Source organism: Argiope bruennichi, chromosome 2, assembly GCF_947563725.1.
Source record: "Argiope bruennichi chromosome 2, qqArgBrue1.1, whole genome shotgun sequence".
NCBI lineage: Eukaryota > Metazoa > Arthropoda > Arachnida > Araneae > Araneidae > Argiope > Argiope bruennichi.
Genome location: NC_079152.1, coordinates 74,082,220 through 74,101,031, shown reverse-complemented (window position 1 = coordinate 74,101,031; position 18,812 = coordinate 74,082,220). Strand labels below are relative to the sequence as shown.

At 28.0% G+C, this 18,812-nt stretch overlaps 1 protein-coding gene across 6 annotated transcripts in view; it reads right to left on the bottom strand.

Moving 5' to 3' along the window:
• Nucleotides 1-5,217: 5,217 nt before the first annotated feature.
• LOC129956931 (GATA-binding factor 5-A-like) overlaps nt 5,218-18,812 on the bottom strand; it is a 74,294-nt gene continuing 60,699 nt past the window's right edge. For 5 of the 6 annotated variants that reach the window (XM_056069012.1, XM_056068989.1, XM_056069019.1 and 2 more), the window contains 2 exons: nt 16,994-17,114; nt 5,218-8,690 (listed from right to left, as the gene is read on the bottom strand). In XM_056069012.1, coding sequence (XP_055924987.1) covers nt 8,422-8,690; nt 16,994-17,114 — 390 coding nt within the window. In that variant the 3' untranslated portion in view covers nt 5,218-8,421. Of the gene's footprint in view, nt 8,691-16,930; nt 17,115-18,812 lie in introns of all 6 variants that reach the window. The other variant, XM_056069029.1, reaches the window with a different exon arrangement.

The following is an 18,812-nucleotide window of genomic DNA, read 5'->3' as shown; positions in this document are numbered from 1 at the left end:
TGAGTAAATCTACTTAAATATGATTTCTGTTACTGTTACCAATTTATTTTAATGGCTTTTTTAATTGCTATAAATTTTAACTTTGTCATCTCTGATTTTTAAAATGCTGATTAAATAAACTTTTAACTAACTGTCAGTTTTTACGCTGACAAAAGCAAAGCAATTTTTCTTTCATGATGATAATTCAATGTCATTACATAATTTCCTTTTTAATTTACAGTCGAAACCCTCACAATTCAAAAATTCGAGAAATATCCATTAATATTCATTATTAGTCTTTAATAAGAGAATTTAAGACAACGACTTCAATTGTATACCTATACTTCAATACCTATAAATAGGAAAATGCACTAGAACTTTGACATTTTCTTATCTGAGTAGAAGTTTTCTGGACAATAGTTTTTGCTTTTCAGCTTAAAACGTGTTATATTCGAAGCTAGTCGAAGTGTCTGAGCATTAGATAATTTATTGTGAAATATTAATATGTAACTATCTTATTTATTGTTTATTGTGAATTTGTATTGTATTTGTATTTGAAAATTTATATCACAAAGGAAGAAAATAATTTGTTAAAAAGAATTCTAATGTATTAAATGCATATTAGGTTCAGTATTGAGATTTAATATTTCTTTTTATAGAACATCTGAAGAGACAATAAAAGTGGTTATATACCATTCAAAAACAATATGTATTTGATATAAAAAAATGCTAAAATGCTTTAATAATAAAAAGAAGAATGTGATTGTTCTCAGTGTAATCTAAAACGTTTCCTGTGGATTTCATTTTTAAAAGAACAAAAAATTGTTTAATTTTAACAGCTTTGCTTTAAGTAACAAAAATAACTATTTAAAATTTTGTGTATGGAAAAAGTGCTCTTACGCAATTCACATACCGTAGCAAAATGTAATGCAAAAAGGGCAAATTCCATCTGTAATTGATGAAGTTGAACTCCTGTAACAAAACGCTTGCAATATAAAGGTTATTGCAGAGCAATTGAGTTATATATGCCATATATAAGAGGATAGTACTCTTTTCATATTCAGAAAAACGAAATATTTCATACTTATATCAATTTTTTTTTTACAAAGAGAAAAGAAAAGACTGGTGAAGTTAGAGTACTCAAAATGTCGTCGTTGGGATTCGTTTAATTTATTTCAGCGTTGAATCACCGAACCCATTTGAAAATTCCTCTTAAAGTAAGTTATTTCACCTGTATTCAAAAATTAATCAAATGTTTGCCAATTTGCGGGAAGGTGGGTGTAGTGCTTGTATTCAAAACTCTTGACCTCCAAGAATGGAGTTGAATGGGAGAAAAGTGGTTTGACAATAATATTTCATAGCAAGATGGCAATTAAAGGTTATGTTATGTCACACAGCGCGCTTGAGCATCTAACACCCCTTATGCAAATATTTCGTGTAAATTTTTTGAATATAAATAATAAATTATTGCGGCAAGTTTGTAGCTACAACACCAAAGATGATTGCTATTCAAAGTGAGTTTCCATTTAACTATTCTGATTGATAGAATCATGAACAGCAAAAATTCGATAAATAATATATAAACCTATATTATAAAATGGTTTTTTTTCAGCTCTAACATTTTCCACTTTAATGGTCTCATATTTTTGAATATTTTTAAAATTGACTTTGTAAAAAAAATAAGAAGATATTTAATAAAAAAATTTTAATAAAAATATTATATCAAAAGGAAAATAATACAATTCAGTTGTCACTTAAACTCAGATAACGTTAATGAATATTAATGATTAATATAAATAGTAAACGATATTAAATATATTAAAGTTTAAGAGGAAAGTTTTTAAAAAACAATTCATATAACCAACTATTTCGATATATGAATTCGAATTCTATAACCAAAGAAAAAATTATACGATATTTTAAACAGGATTGTTCTTCCTGTAATGCGAAGGCTATTACGAATGTGGTACGAAATAGATGCATAACTTGATTAAGTGTGAATCATTTTACGTCTGTTATGTGAGAATGAATGGACCCCAATGGCGCACCTTGTTGAACATTTCTACTTTTGAATGTATTTATACTTTTGTATTGTATGTATATATTGTATTGTATGTATACTTTTGTATTGTATTTATAGAGATTCTCTTGTTGAGATTTTTCATAGAATTTACAATTATTACATTTGTAGAAATTACATTAATTCAAATCAACAGCTACATGTACTTCTAAAAGAAGTATATGCTAATGCTCGAAGATATAGCCATGGTACAATTCTAGGGCATCAAAAAACAACGTCTTTGGATGAATGTTCAAGAAAAAAGTATTTTTGAAACAATGCTTTAGAAAAAAAAGCGATTTTGAAATAGTCTCCTGGAAATTAATTACTCGATAATAATATGCTAGAATATTCGTTCTGCCTCCATGCTTTCATTAAATGAATTAGGTAGCATTTATACAATTGCAACGTGAGTAAGGTATTACTAAATGGGAGAGGAGGGTATGGGTATTTCTGTTCTGATAAAGTTTCATTATTTCTCCAATCTTTTAACTTTTAAATAATGAATTATTTAATATTTCAAAGTTTAATTTCAAATGAAAGTCTTTAACAATTGAAAATGGTAATACGAGGAAAATAAGAACTTACAGAAATGTTTTTTCTAAATAATTACAATAACTTTGATAAAATGACTGCTGAATTTTGCAACTTATTCTGATAAATACTAAGTGATGGGTATTTTGTTTCGTTTTGATATATATAAAAAAAACCCTCATAAACGGAAAGAATATATTTCAAGAATCTCATAATTCAAGAACCATTTTAACTAAGACAATAAGAATTACCATTAAGAAAACATCTTATTTGCTTTTAAAGCCCAATGATGTGAATGTAGATATTATCCATTATTTAAATATTGTTACTAATATATTAAGTTTGAATAATTTGATTTATATAAAGTGTAGTTCTAATATTTTGGAGTAGAAAATTAATTAATTATTCTAATTACTTCGATTCTGTCTAATTCTAACTAAGTACATGAATTAAGAATTCTCTATAATTAAAAGAAGTGAAGTATGTTTTATTGATAAAAGCCATTCTAAAATATATAAATATCACGAGAAAAAGAAATCTGACCTAATTTTATTTGCTTTTCAAAAGTGACAGATTTTCCTAAAATTTATTATATGTGGAATAGATTCCAACGTGGAACGCAAATATTTGTTTTCTATTACGTAAAATCACGTGTTCTTTCCATTCCGTTTCATTCAGTTTGAATATAACTAAAATGCTGCTTTTATTTTCTTAAATAATCTATTCATTTTCAACTGCTTATCAAACAAAATGCCAAATACAAATTTAATCAAGCTATGATTTCTTTTTAAATAGGTATCTACTCATAATAATAACAACATTGTTATGTCTAATCTAATCAAGGACAAGCAGTCCATTTCTAAGCCTTTTTTTCCAAATGGAAAAGTGGTTTAAATGGCTAAAAGAATGATTATATTGTTTGAATCATTAAAGGAACTGCTGAAAAGATTATTAAGAAAAGATTATTACGTTAATATTTCAAACAAGAAAAATTTCCATTCATCTGTAATGTGTGCTAACCAAGTTATGAAAATCTGAATATCCCTTTTTCAGGCGATTTTAGAAAAATTTAATAGCTGTTCGAAAGAGATCCATCTGTCAACTTATGCCAGTTATTCGAGGTAACTGTTGATGAGCCTAAAAAGAAGTTCGAAGCTTCATATTTCGTGCCTTTTCCTTTGTTTAAAATATTAATGTGTCAGAAATATTTTACAGAATACGCCAATTAGTATAAAAATTTATATTTGGCAAGTTTTTCAGAAGTATATTAATTGACTCAAACAACAAAAAAATTTAATTTCATACGCCATTTATAGGATTTTTTAAAAAGGAAATATGTACACTTTAGCCAAATATAACTCTTGCGCAAATAAACGTCACAAATAAACTAACGGAAATATGTGCTAATCTTGAACCGTTTAGAAATTTCTTGTTAGATAGTGATTAGAGTTGGCTCCTTACCTATGTATCATACATTCATAAATAAATTATTTCAGTCCTTTCTGCCAGAGATAAATTTATTCAATAGTTCTATTATTTCTTAATGAAGTAATTTCAAAATTGATCATTATTTTATGCACTATATACGTCTATTTTTCATTGCATTTTAAGCACCAATTTTTTATGTCTTTCATTGTTATTATTTTTTACATATAATTTTTTCTATAATGATTTCCAATGACTTTGCAGTGAAACGATACCTTTTAATCAAGCACTCTTAATTGTTAGTTTTTTCTACTCCTATAAAAGTAAAATTTCTTGGTTTATTTTTATTAATGTTCCTCAAATATTTTGATTAATAAGTTATTTAATTTTTATTTTTATTTCTTCATGTTTTCTTGGCATGTTTTATTGCCTTGATTTTATTACTTGATAGTTTCATATTTAACTTTCGCTCTCTTTTTTTAAAAATAAAAATATGTAGATTTTCGAATTTTTTTTTTAGTATTATATTATATCTATTATCATATATAATTTTTTAAGAAGCATAATTTTTGAGGCAGAATTGTGGCTGAAGATAGGAAAGACACTTTGAATTTTTAACTTCGTTTTATTTAATCCCGGGAGGCATGATTTATGTACAAGAGGAGCGGACAAGACACGTCCATTCGCAGCGTGATTCAAGAGCAGATTACCGTAAAAGAGACGGAAAATATTTTTCAATTAGATAAATACAGATAATGAGATTTATATACAATGAGATTTTGAAAGGGATTTCTCTACACGCGTCGACCCAATCAAGGGAATCATAGGGATCTTTTAGAGGAATTTGTTTAGGTCAGCAATTTTTTATCCCTTCATTCGGAGCGTGGGAACAGCTGACAAAAGCATTTTTACAGAGCTTTCTTTTGCCTTAATTAAATAGAAAAAGTGGAATTGAATCAGGAAATAAGAGAATATTTGAGAATGAAGTTAATATGTGCTGAATTGAGCTAAAAATTAGGAAATTATTAAGTTTAAATTACATAAATACACATACATATATACACAAACATAAATACGTGTGCATTTTTCAAAGCCTGTGGGCAAATAAAATCAGTATGGCTAGCTTATTATTTTAAAGAATAATTGCAACACATCAACATATAAAAATTATTTCGCTCACATAATTACTTTCTTAAAGAAGTGCACACAGTAACTTTACAACATTCATTTTATTTAAAATACAATCAGTATAATTAAATATTTACAATAAATGAAATAGTGCTCAGATACAGATTACAATAAATTTACAGATCCAGAATACATCAAATTATACAATAGTATTTTTTTTTCCATAGAGAGCATTTAAATACAAAAATATTTTTCAGTTTAATATGAAATCACACTTAGATCCCTGCGAACATAACCAAGGACATTCGTAACAAAAAGAATTGCTCAGTCGTATGCAAGCAATAAATCGTGTCATCATCTGACAAATTCTGATTGGTACTTAACATATATTACTAAATTTAGTATTAGTCATTATTTCAAAGTATTCATATTTTCTTGTATTATAATTTCAATTAGCATTTGTTTAATTTTTAGTATTCAAAACCTATTCCTTATTTCGGTTTTGGACTTTCAAATAACTTGAAAGAATTGTTTATAAAGAATTGTTATATTAATTCTTACGTTATAAGAAATTACCTCTTTTAAAAGTGGCAACTGATTTTGTTATTAAAATAATATGCATTTTTATTTTGGTGCAAATAAGAAAGTTCTAGTTTAATTTATAGTCTTTTTTTTCGTATTTTTACGCCCTATTTTCATGTTAATCTCTTCACCCCCGAGTTAGGGAATTTTTAATTTAAATCATTAAATCATATAAGTGAGGGGATGGAAGAAATTGAAGTTTTCTCCCTTTCAAATGTAATGATATTAAAGACCGAAAGCAAGTTGTGACCAGGACTGGATTAAGCCTATTAGGGATAACTGAGAGATACAAATCTTAAAATCCCTTTTCTTTCCAAATTTTCAAAATCGAATACTTTTTATCTATTTCAATTTAATTTTATACAAGTATACATACTAAGAGCAAATTTTGACAAATTGAAATATCAAAATGTTTAGTTACAGATCAATTCATGAAGAGTTGATTTCAACATACATTGCATGAAGAAATGAAGGACGGGAAATTTAATAGTAATTTTAAATAAAACACTGAGCAAGAATAAAAAAAGTTTTTCTTAATACATTTTTAAAAAATATTTAATAATAATATTTATTTAAAAATTTAAATTTATAAAGCAACATATTTTTTTAAATTATAAAACAGTATAATACAAAACTTGCAAATAGTAATTAAGAGCGTTACTAAAATAATGTTTCGAAATTAATTTAATCAATGGGTGGTTTTAATTGTAATTTACGACCTTTGTAATTTACGATTGTACGACCTTTACGATTAAATGAAAGCCCAAAATAAAATAACATTCAAAACATCGCAAGAAAATTCTCAAGAACTTGGAGTCCCCTAAAGTTGTGGCGCCCTAGGCAATTGCCTGCTTTGCCTATTTAATAATCTGGCCATGGTTGTGTCATGATGTGAAAGGACGCATTAGTAATTTCTTGAGCGAGTTTTGAATGACTTTGTTGGATTAACAAAACATATAAGCTTCCTTCAGGTTGTAATTGTTAAATGACTTCAAAGGACTCGATTTTATCTTTGGTATTTTCTAAAGGAGACTTTAATCGTCATGCAACGTTTTAATAATTTTCAATGCATAACCATCTTAATTTAAATTTTTAAGCTCAAGTCATGATTGACCTCTTACTGCAACAAGCTCTTAAACCACCATGCATATAACCCGTAATGCTTTTTATCATTTAAAATCCGAATAATTGAATTGCTTACATAAAGGATTCTTAAAATAAGTATTAAAATAAACTTATATATTTGTACATGAAGTCCATTCTAACTATAAACTCGATACGAATTATTTACACTTGAAAATATACAGTTGAAAAAGTCACGATGGAAGCAACGTTCAGCTTGAGAATGTTGATTCTGTAACATTTAGTAATGCTTGAATGTAGCTATATCATGTCTTAATAAAAAAAATTTATTAATATCTGGTTAAATCTGATTAATTTTAAATTGGCATAGTAGAATAGACACAGTTTTAAGAATTACTGACTATTAAAATGCATAAAAACAAAAACATTGCTGCCAACTGCATTAGTATAGTTAAATGTAATTGAAAAATGTTAAAATAAAAATAGGCTTGATAAAGTATAAGTTCCTTCTTTCCCAAAATGTTTCATTTCAAAATCTTTAATATGAAGGGGAAATGAAATACTTAATTTTTCAATGAAAATATTCAATATAAATCTGAAACTTTTTATAGAATGCATATCAATAGATAAACGAAAATATATTAGGCATAAGAACTTAGGACCTAATAAATGCCTCAAAATTATTAAAATTTCTAAAAAAATATATATTTTTTTAATTGAACAAGTTTTTGTTAAAAAATTTAAAACTTAGAAGCTTGAAAGTATAAAAAAAATAATGAAGGAAAGAATTCTAAAAGAATTTCTTAAAAGTACCTTGTGTCGCATTTTTACAATGAAATTCGTCTAGAACTTTACTAATTAAAAAAGTTGACTAATAATGATAAAAGGGTGAATCATTTTTGAAAATTGCAGAATTTGATTTTTATTTTGAATAATGAATGGAAGAACAATGAAATTTCTTTCTAAGTAATTAGATAATCAATAATCAAAGTAATTAGATAATTGATAGTCAAAGTAATTAGATAATTGATAATCAAAGAATTAGATAATAGATTTACACTAGAATATCTTAAACTATGGGCCACTATTCCAAATAAGGGAGGTGTATTCTTAGTAGTTTCCTCACTAATTTCTTTTTCTTCAGATTCTACATCTGAATAAAAAAACAATTAGAGCAACAAAAAAAAACCGTAATGAATGTCAATTTTAAATCGATTTTTTTAATTATCTTTAATTGGTTAAAATATCCATCGAACTTTGGATTTCGTAAAGAATTGTTTTTTCATACAGAGGGTGGATGGCATGGTATATATTTTTTTTTCTCTGGATGGAAGAAAAATGCATTAGGAAAAAACAATTTAAGAATGTTTGAATATTCTACATAAAGGCTTTTTAATTTCACAGAGCTCCAAAGATAGGTTCGCTCACAAGTGCCGTTGCGATTATTTGAAATTCTTCATATTATTTGAACCATTACTGCTGAAATCACACTTGCCCTTCCATTCACTAATAGAATAATTGTGCAAATCTAATTTCTCAAGAAAGTCCGTGTTTATGTTGGTGACTGTCTGGAACATTCGCCGTGAGAATTTGCTGGTTAAAACTGGAAGTGCGTCTGACCTGAAAGGTTATCACTGCTGTTTGTTGTTGGGGGCTAGGCTGATAACGCTGGGGTTGGGGCCTTCCAGAACGATGCCGTTCTCAAGCATGATGTCACTGCTCTGGGGTGAGTCGAGGGGCGGAAATTGAGGCAGCTGCTGAGATAAGGCGGACGAGGAAGGCAGGAGGGGCGAGTGAACCAACCTGTGGTGTTGGGCTTCGGCCAGCTCGCTATCCATGCCCAGCTGGGGAAGATAAGCTGAAGATGACGACGGAATGATGGGAGATTTGCTGGAGGAACCTATGGGGAGATGGAAGATCTTGTATTGTAAGCTGAAAATCAGAACAGAAACGATTCAGTTTGGGGTTCTTAAATTTTTTTTTTATAGGTAAGCCTCGGTTTATAAGGTTGTTAATGGAGAACAAGCAAAATATTAAGAAATGAGAAAAGAATCAGTGTAATTTGGATTTTTTTTAAATTCTTTCATTTGTAAGGCTTAGTTTTCGAGAATGTTAAGAGAACATATTTCATGTAAAACATTAAAAATATTAAAAGAAAAAAAAAGAATCGTTAGCAATTGAGTTTTTCTTAAAAATTTTTCTAGATGAAACTTGACTTTTTAGGTAATTGATAAAAATCATACGTTGTACAAAAATTATGGAAAATAGCAATAGAATGAATTCAAAACTAGTTCTTCTAACGCTGTCTTTGCCAAGTTCTAATTTTTAAGAATGTGTTAATAATAAAAAGAGAATTTAAAATGGAGCAGAACAGCAGAATCAATCCGGTTTGGTTTTGGTTTAGTTATTCATAAATAAAAATAAGTTTATAAAGCATTTGTTAAAAGAATAATTATACAAAAATAATATAGAATCAATTAAAGTAGAGTATGTTTTAGCTTTAAATGAAAAATATTCATTTGTAAGATAATTATTGAAAATATTATTAGCTGTAAAATACGTAAAATAAGTAAAAAAAATTAAATTTCCTTTAATTTTTGATAAGCAAGTCCAAGATTTGAAGTCCCCCACATGCCTTTTTTCTTCAGAAATTTGTATTTCAAAGTTTATTATCTCCATTGCATGATAATGTAAGTGAGACACTAAATAAATAACACTTTGGGAACAAATTTACGGATACTTATGTAAGAAAATACAATGATTCTAAACTTCAAAAATTTAAGGTTGGAAAAATAATTGTTTATACATTTCTTTTAAAAAAAATTATTGGAAGAAAAATACACAAAAAGAGGAGCAAAAGAAATATATTTATTTTTATCCTGTGTATCTAATAAATTATTGATGAATGAAAGCATTCATTTTAATCAGGTTACAAGATGTATTATTATTGTTAATGCATTTTATAAAAAAAAATAGCAGCGTAAAGATCTCAAAGTCAGACTTTCCTATTTTTTTTTAAATTTAAAAATGTTATTCATGACTTTTCCTGTGACTTTGAAACATAATTTCAATTTTATTTGAGAGTAAATTATTATAAGGAAAAAAGCTTTAAAAATACATTTTTTTTTTTAAGTTAAAAAAATTTTAACTGAAAAAAAAAGGGGGGATAATGAAGGAATCTCTCAAGGAAAGGCTTCTAAAAGAATCGAGAAAAAAATTGTTTGGAATGAAAATCCAAAAAATTGTTTAAATTTTCATTTGTAAATGTTGGATTGAATAATACATGCCTTAATTCCCAAAGGGAGTGGAAACAAAGAACTTTGGTATAGCATTTACAAGATAATGAAACTAAGAAGTATGAATTAAAAATGCATTTATTTACCCTATTTGATCTTGAAGAGCAACATTAAAGAAATATTAACTTATTCGAAGACAATTTAGAAAAGGATTTCTTGATTTTAAGCCATACTTAGATAAAGAGGACGATACCTGAACCAGTACCCACTTTCCAAATTTCTGACCCTCGTTAACGCAGATATAGCAAACATAAAAATCTGGAAAACAGTAGCTCTGCAGATCTAATCCTCGCTCCAAAACAGAGAAGCTTTCCAGAGGCTTTTTTTAAATATTTTTCGAATTGAAAATTATCTTTATGGTCCTAGTTTTTGTTTATCAAATAATACATATTTAATACATTTAAATTTTATGCGAAATTTTATACGAAATTTTTAAAAATAAAAACTGAATTATTTTTAATGTTTATTTATCAGGTTTTAATGGGAGGATAAACAAAATAATGTTGTTTTAATAGAAAATCATATCACCCGTCACTTTATTAAGAGCTTATGAAAGATATATAATAAATCTATACTAGAATTAAATTCCAAAATCATTTTTTATTGGAATAATATAAAACAGTACAAAATCTAAAATCATATTTTTCATATAACTTAAGATAAATATCATATAACGAATACGATAGGTTTCATATAATTTAAGATTAAGGTATACGTACACGCTAGAAATTTTTTTTAAATTTTCACTTTAAAAATCCAGTTTTTTTTACAGTAGGTCATTAATATATGTCTAAACTCATTTCAGTGAGAAAAAACCATATTACACTAATTATTAATTAAAAATATTTAATGAGCTAATTAGCATTTTTTTTAAACATGATATCCTAAATTCTAATTTGTACAGACCCACAATTCTAGTTGGAAATGATGCCTAATATTAGTCTTCATGTCGTCTGCTTCAATCAAGTTATAAAAATATATAGTTTTTTTTAACAATTTTTTCATCAATGAGTAGAAAAAGCGAGATTTTTTCTGTCATTTTAACTTTTAAATATCTATTAAAAATTTATTTCTATTAATATAACTTTGATTGGGGCACAAAACATCCGCTATTTCATACAGATTATTTCGATATATAAATCATTGTATTTGGTTAATTTCTTGTTGAGTTATGATTGTTTGAATGAAGCAACATAGTGGGAAAATATCATTCTTCATAAAATGAGTTTAAAAAAAACCGTAACTACAGTTTTTAATGAAAGCACCTCAAGAAAAATAATTATAACTCGAGAAATATTTCGAATATTGACAACATCTTGGTATCGTTTGAAAACTAAAGGATCAGAGAACAGCAATAAAAAAATATTAAAATATTATTAAGCAATAAAAAATATTCGATATTTTGAACGATTTTCGAAGTTTCAAGTGTGTACATACACCTTAATAACTTTTCATATAACTAAGTGATATAACTTACAGATAAAATTAGCCAATCAAGAAATAAACGTTATATTACTTGAGATTTTAAAAAAACATGATTTTATTTTTTTTAAAAATTGAAGAATATCCAAAAGTACGTGCCTGCCAAGTTATTAAAATTAAATCAGATTATTTAAAATTCGAAATTCTTATTACTATATATTTCCATTTCCAAGTAGAACTTAATTACATGCTTAAACATGGCCGATAAGCTCAAATTATGTTTGGCAAAACATAAAAAGACTTCATATCTTTTAATTATTAACAAAAATTTGGTATTTGATGGAATCGTATTTTTTTTTTTTAATTTAGAGCCTTGGAAGTTAATTTTAGAAAGAAATAAATTTAAAATATATTAAAATATTCATTCCTTCACATTTTAAAACCGTAAATTTTTCTTACGATTTTAAATATATTCCTTGTTCAAACAAATATTGGTTTGTTTTATCTTGTTATTCAAAATCAACCCAATGCGAATATCGGTAAACAAGGACCATTAATTTAAATATAGTTATAAAATTATATCATACATTTTAATGATATAATTAAAATGCATGAAATATGTAAATGTATTTTAATGATATAATTAAAATGTACGAAAAATAATTTTCATACAATCATTATCAAAATTTATGAAACAAATTTTGATTAAAAACAGAATGAGTTTAAAATACGAGATAAGTAATGAGATCGATGTTAATGCAATTTATAACATAATGCAATTTTTCAGCAATCAGATCACTAAGAGGTTTTAGAAAAGTACTGCGTGATAAGAGATGGATTATATTATTAAACATTTCCAAAGCGAAAAAACATCTTATTAACGCTGTATGAACTAAATGTGCCATTAGAAATCATCAGAGATGAATTAAAGGCAATATAACTGCAAAACTTTCGTTCTAAAAATCCTCTTTGAAAGTGGTGTGTAATATTTTTTTCAGTATCTTATATTTTAAAGTCAAGTGGAAACCTCACAGCAATAGGGAATATCTAATTCTTATGGAAAGCTTCTTTTAAGACAGCTTATAAGATTTCATATCTCCTAAGTCAATATAGCCGTGACTTTTGGCGCTTTAAGATACTTATTCGAATTGAATATTCAAGAAATCCTGAAAGCATCTGTTTATATGAAGCACCAAAAACGATTGGAACTTCTGATATATTTTCAAAAGTGATGAGATGACTAATGGGTTTTGTCAGTTGATGGAATTTGATTTGCATTTATGAATAATGCAAATCAAATATGCGAAAATCATGCCCCAAACAATATTCCGTGACATCGTTTGAGAGAAAAAAAACAACAAAGCAATTATATCTCTTAAATGTGATTAAATAAAAACGTTCGATCGAAATAGGCTTGCTTACAGTTTCCATCTGAACGGCATTAAAATTCCTTTTTAAGTGCTGCCCCGAAGCCGATTTATAGCAACTTCAATAACAACTGCTCGTTTGGTGCAGCGTTCGAAACAATTTGATAATAATTTTAAAATAAAACATTTATAATGTATGTTTTCTTCTGATCATTTTAACCATTTAAGTTTAATTCAGTTGCATATACTTCCTGTATAGAAGCAACCCTATGGTATTCGAAGACAAACCTCGTAATTTTGAACAGTGGTCAGATTAAAATGGAGAGTACCTTATCTGTCTGGTTCATCTCCATCCCTTCTAATGGAAATATATTCGGACTTATGGATTTATTTTGCATCAGAATCGCTTACAGGGTAACTATTTGTGGGCGTCGGATTTCTACCTGAAATCCTTTACATCGCCAACGAAAACAGTGATTAGGTTTTAGGGGCAACACATAATTGTTAGACTACTATCTAAACTCCTGTGGTTTATTCCTGCTTTTATTCGGCTCCAACGGATTTAGAATACACCTAACCGACTCACATAACGATTACTCGGAGAAATCGAGTTTCGAACTTAGAATTCACTGACTCCGAAATCGACCACAAGAAAACCAAGACTCTCCGTGTTTCACAGAGCTTAGTAATCACATTATTAATCAGTAACAGAGCGTCTCATTTGGGTTTTACTCATGTTTGGATTTGCTTAGATTATAGTTATATTTTGAATCTCCATGTAGGTTAGGAATGGAAATTTAGAATCGCATGCTTCTGCTAAAGAGCACCCAGAGGATAGTACCGCAGTTACCGAATGTTCTACGAAACTGCATCAACGTCAGATCATTCGACCTTCAGTGACAGATTTAGTTTTAACAAGAAACATGTATGTGGGGAAGCTTCAGCGGGATTTAGTCCCTAATCTGCTATCTTCTAACTGTGAAGTCGAGACCACTGTGATTTGTTGCATTCATTCAATAAAACTGCATGCATCATAAGCGAGTCAAAAATATTTTTAATTAATGATTTTAAAATTGTTATGTAATCGAAAAACATAAATTTATATTTATTCATTGTAATCACGCATTTCAAATTGCATTTCAATAGAATTCTATATTGAAGTTATCAGTATGTTTTTGCCAAAATTTCCAAATTCTTCCAAATTAGAAGCAACAACGAAACAACAACATATATTTATAGACACTTTCATTTAACTTATTTATATTTCTATAGATAAATTTTTGTAATCATTTTTTTACTTATCTTCTGATTTGCTAGAGTTTCAAAATTTTGTACTCTTGCTAAAGCTCTCTAGAATATAGAAATTGTGTACTCTAAGCTAGAATGGTTTCGAAGGCATTACAGTTAAATGTATTTAACATTTTCAGCATTTAACTAGGGAACAATCGAATATTATAATGAAATATGATGCACATGATGCATTAAATTTTCGTAATGCTTATAGTAATGAATCATAAATCAAAAAATTAAAACATATAAAATAATAAAAATTTTAAAAAAATTAAATTTAAAACCAGCTGGAATGATTTCCAGCATACACTCCGAAAATATCTTATATTTTTTCCACTGGGTAAGACACTAAATACCTTGTACAGAAAAGATGAAAAATAATTAGGAAATATAGATGTTTGTTGCGTATCTATTATGCGAAAGAGTTTTGGTTATTCTTTTCAACCATTTGAAAGAAGGACTTTTGATCGTTAATTTCTGTTGTTAAAAATATAGTTACGTAAGGTATAAGAAAATGAAGTCAAGTACTGGAATGATGGCATTCAATTATAAGACGGATTATTCAGATGGTTATGTTTTCAATAACTATAATATATCTTGGAACTCGATTCCATTAAGAATTAATAAATAGAACGTTAAAATAGAACAATGTTAATGCTTACTACAATTAATGCTTAAAAAAAAAAAATTTCGGGGGGGGGGGGGGTCATGCACATCAAGAATATAATAGAAATTAAGCTCAATCAGCTTTATTGGGATCCGGGTTGGCGTAAAAGGAAAAAAAAACTGCATGATAACAAAATTAATAACTCTGATAATCTAGTTTTTAAATTTTAAAGTTTTCAATAGCTTATAATTATTTGGATTTTTTATTTAATATGCTTCAAAGATATTGAGGAAAAACTTTGCAAACTTAGTGAGGTATTTTGATTATTTTTTAATTAATTGCAACTATATCCACGATTTTGAAAAACTCTTACTTAGAGGGCGTCTAATACGCAAGAAGAAACTACATGTGAAATTTGGTAACTCTAGATACAATGAAGAACAATTTCCTTTTTTATATCACAGCATTTACAGAAAGTATGCCAATCTAATTCCATTATCAACTTAAAATTGGTTTCAAGGCACAAAGAAAAAAATTTTCATCTGAGCACTTCCAAAAGAAGTTCAAATGTTTGAAACCTGTACAAACGATTACAGTTAAGAAATTTTTTTTCTATCGTATCATGACATTTGATATTACGTGTCCTGTCAATAATGCAGTGGCGACGACGTTCTGTGAAGAAATTAATCGTTTGTGAGCATGTTTAGAGCACGCGCTTTAATCTCTGCAATTGTTATGAAATGCAGCTGTTGTCAATAGATTTACTTTTCCGTTTACACTGAATCATTTTTAATTGCTTAACTAGAACGAACTAAGAAATACAAACATAATTTTCTGCTTTCTTTACGATAGTAAAATGGAGACGCTCTTTGTCCTGATTTTCCGATACGGTCAAGGTTAAAAAAGAAATCTAAGATTCACACAATGTAATTCTGCTTTTATTTTTCGGCCACTATCATAAACTTTAGGATGATTGAATTAAATCTTCGTTTTCGATGCAAACTGAAAGTAGTGTACAATGGAAAGTGCGAAATGATAATGTTTTTAATAGAAAAATGCCTATATGACGATATATTTCAATATTTGACGAGATTATTTTATTTGTGTCAGAATAGTCATGTAGTTACATAAAAATTCCTCCTACAGATAATAACGCAATTTTTTTTCATTGCAGACAGATACTAAGAAGCAATGACCTAGCTGCAGTAAATGGCTTTAGGAGCTCATCAGTTCCCTTCCATTAAAAAAGGCAAATAAGCGAAATAATTATGTGTATACCAAGGCTAAAATTACTTTCTATACTTCTTCTCTGGCCATTTATTTTATCCATACTATCCAATTATTTTCCTTAAACTGTATGAACAAAGATTAAACATTCATATAAATTTCAAGTGACTAACAGATTAGAGGAATAAAGAATTTTGAAATAAGCAAAGGTAACTGGAATGTAAAAGAGGGTGAAATATTTTTTTTAGATTGATAAAAAAAAGGCTTGGCTATTTATAATTTTCAGTTCCTTATTTAAATGTTTCAATCATGATTGCCTGCTTAAATTATTCAGATTTTCAAGATTATTTCAATAAGATTTTATTTTATATATTTGATATCAGATATATGGAATGTTATGAATTAATATAATCAAAGAAGTTCTAAGCAATATGTAAATCCTTACTGTCATTAAAAGAACAAGATTGACAATGACACTGAAAATGCATAATGAGGCTTAATTTAAAATTCGTAATCCCTTATACTAAAAGTTTTTTTTTCATAGTCAACTTTTTAATATATAAATTTTTTTTAATACTTTTATAAGTTCGTTTTTTATTATCAAGCCGTGCTTACTTCGGAGTTTTGAAATGAAATTTATTTTAAAATGGAAGCTTATGGAAGAATAAGAAAGAAAAGCTGGAATGTTAAGAAAATAAAAATGGAACTTAATAATAGTAATAAAAGTGAATATTAATTCAGTTTGCTGCAGTTGTAAGAGCTGGCAGAAGATAAAAAAGACATAATATGTTATTAATATTTATATATCAGTACGATTAGACGATAGTTCTGAAAAAAAATTTACTTTAATATATGTTTCATATACAATAATGTACATTTTATGTTTCATTTATGAAGTAATTTAAAATATATAAAAATCACAATATTTTACTGAGTTTTTCGTCTTTGTTTCTATCGTTTTATGGTTGTTATGAGAAAATCAAACCTTCAATACCATTCCTGCCATTACTGGAATTGACGCTAGATGATTTTCCTTTGGATGAGGATCCAGTGCTTTTTGGCTTCCTTTTTCTGGTCTGTATGGAATCTTTTCTCATCGAAATAGGCCTATTTACCTACAAGAGAAGTGTTCTATTCAAGGTTTTGGTACCATTAAAATATTTCACATATTCAATTTATGAAAAATATATAATATCAGCAAGAATATTAATTATACTTCAGTTTTTATGATACAAAAATAATTTATATTACTTTTATCAATGTATTATATGATCTTTTCACCAAAGTAATTAAATGAAATAATTAAAAAACTACGGTGAGGAAAGGCTCATATACATTCATCAAGTCACTTTTACATTGTATATCCTCATGATATACAATTTCTATAATGCAAGCTGCTTGCATCATAAAATAATTAAATTATAGAATAATATTATTGAAAATATGACAAAAACCTCAACATGCAAATATGATAATGCTCATTGTGGATAGATTATTTCGTGCTAATAAAATTATACGTATTCCACTTATTTAGCTGCTATACAAAAATTCAGTGTGGGTTTGATAACTTCAACGATTCATCTAAATAATAATCATTTCAAGAGAACTACAGGAAGTGGACTGCCTAAAACTCTCTCGCATACTCTCTAATAAAGGTGATATCCCTCCTGCATAAAACTGTGGACTTCGGATGATGAGTGTCGTGTCCGCGTTACCAAGGAAAGGGGGTGCAGTAGCTTCTGAAGGTAAAGACCCCTGAGCACCCGAGGGCAGAAGTCTGACTTCTACTTCATATGAAGATGACACACACATATTCACTTGCACAACCCCTTTTTTACAGGGGGGGGGCACATTCACACACCTCACAGATAGAACATAAATGAAGAACAACCATGCCCGAACCGGGATTCGAACCCGGTACTCCCAGATCACTGGGAAGATGCGCTACCCCTATGCCAGGACGCCGGCGTGGGCGTTGGATAAGGTCATTTCGATATGGGTTTAACATTTTTACTGTATCTTTAGTGTAATCTTTGGCAAATAATCCCTGGTATAGTATCCGAAAATGGAATTCTTGTTTTAGACGCATTTTTTTCCAACCAATTAAAACCAACTATTGATACAAAATTATTATTGCAATCACAAGATCACCCTATAAATTTCATATATTTAAGTCATTGCATTTTTGAGTTATTGAATTTACATAATTGTGAAAGTACAGACAGATAGACGGTCAGTCCCTCTATGGATTTGACTTAAAACTTGATAGGTTCTTCACTATAGATTTTAAATCTGTGCGCTGAATTTCACTATTCAGCTCCCTTTCGTTTTGTTATTATCGTCATGAACTTATATTCGAACAGCTGAACAGACAGACTTCCTCTGAATGTAATAAGCTAAAAAATGCATTGCCGTAGATATAGAGATATATTACTATTTTTGTGATGTGGATTTTGAAAATGAATTTTGTTTATAACCATATGAATAAAAATCATAAAAAAACATTCTTCATTGATCTTATGCTCGTGCGAAAATGCATGAAGAAACTCTGACACGCATTGTAAAATAAAACATTCCTTCTTCTTAAACATACTTTCCATAACGCATATATTCTACAAAGAACATAAAATTTTCTATTCCACAGCGTAAACTTCAATGTTATTTCATCACAAGATAATCATAAATCTACTTGTACTGTAAGCGGGAAAAAAATGAGTATTTGAACACCTCTTATATTTAATACTTCTTTTTAGAATTTTACTAGATTATGTAGTATCTAGATGAAAAGCTTGGGAGAAAAATTTCTGAAAAAA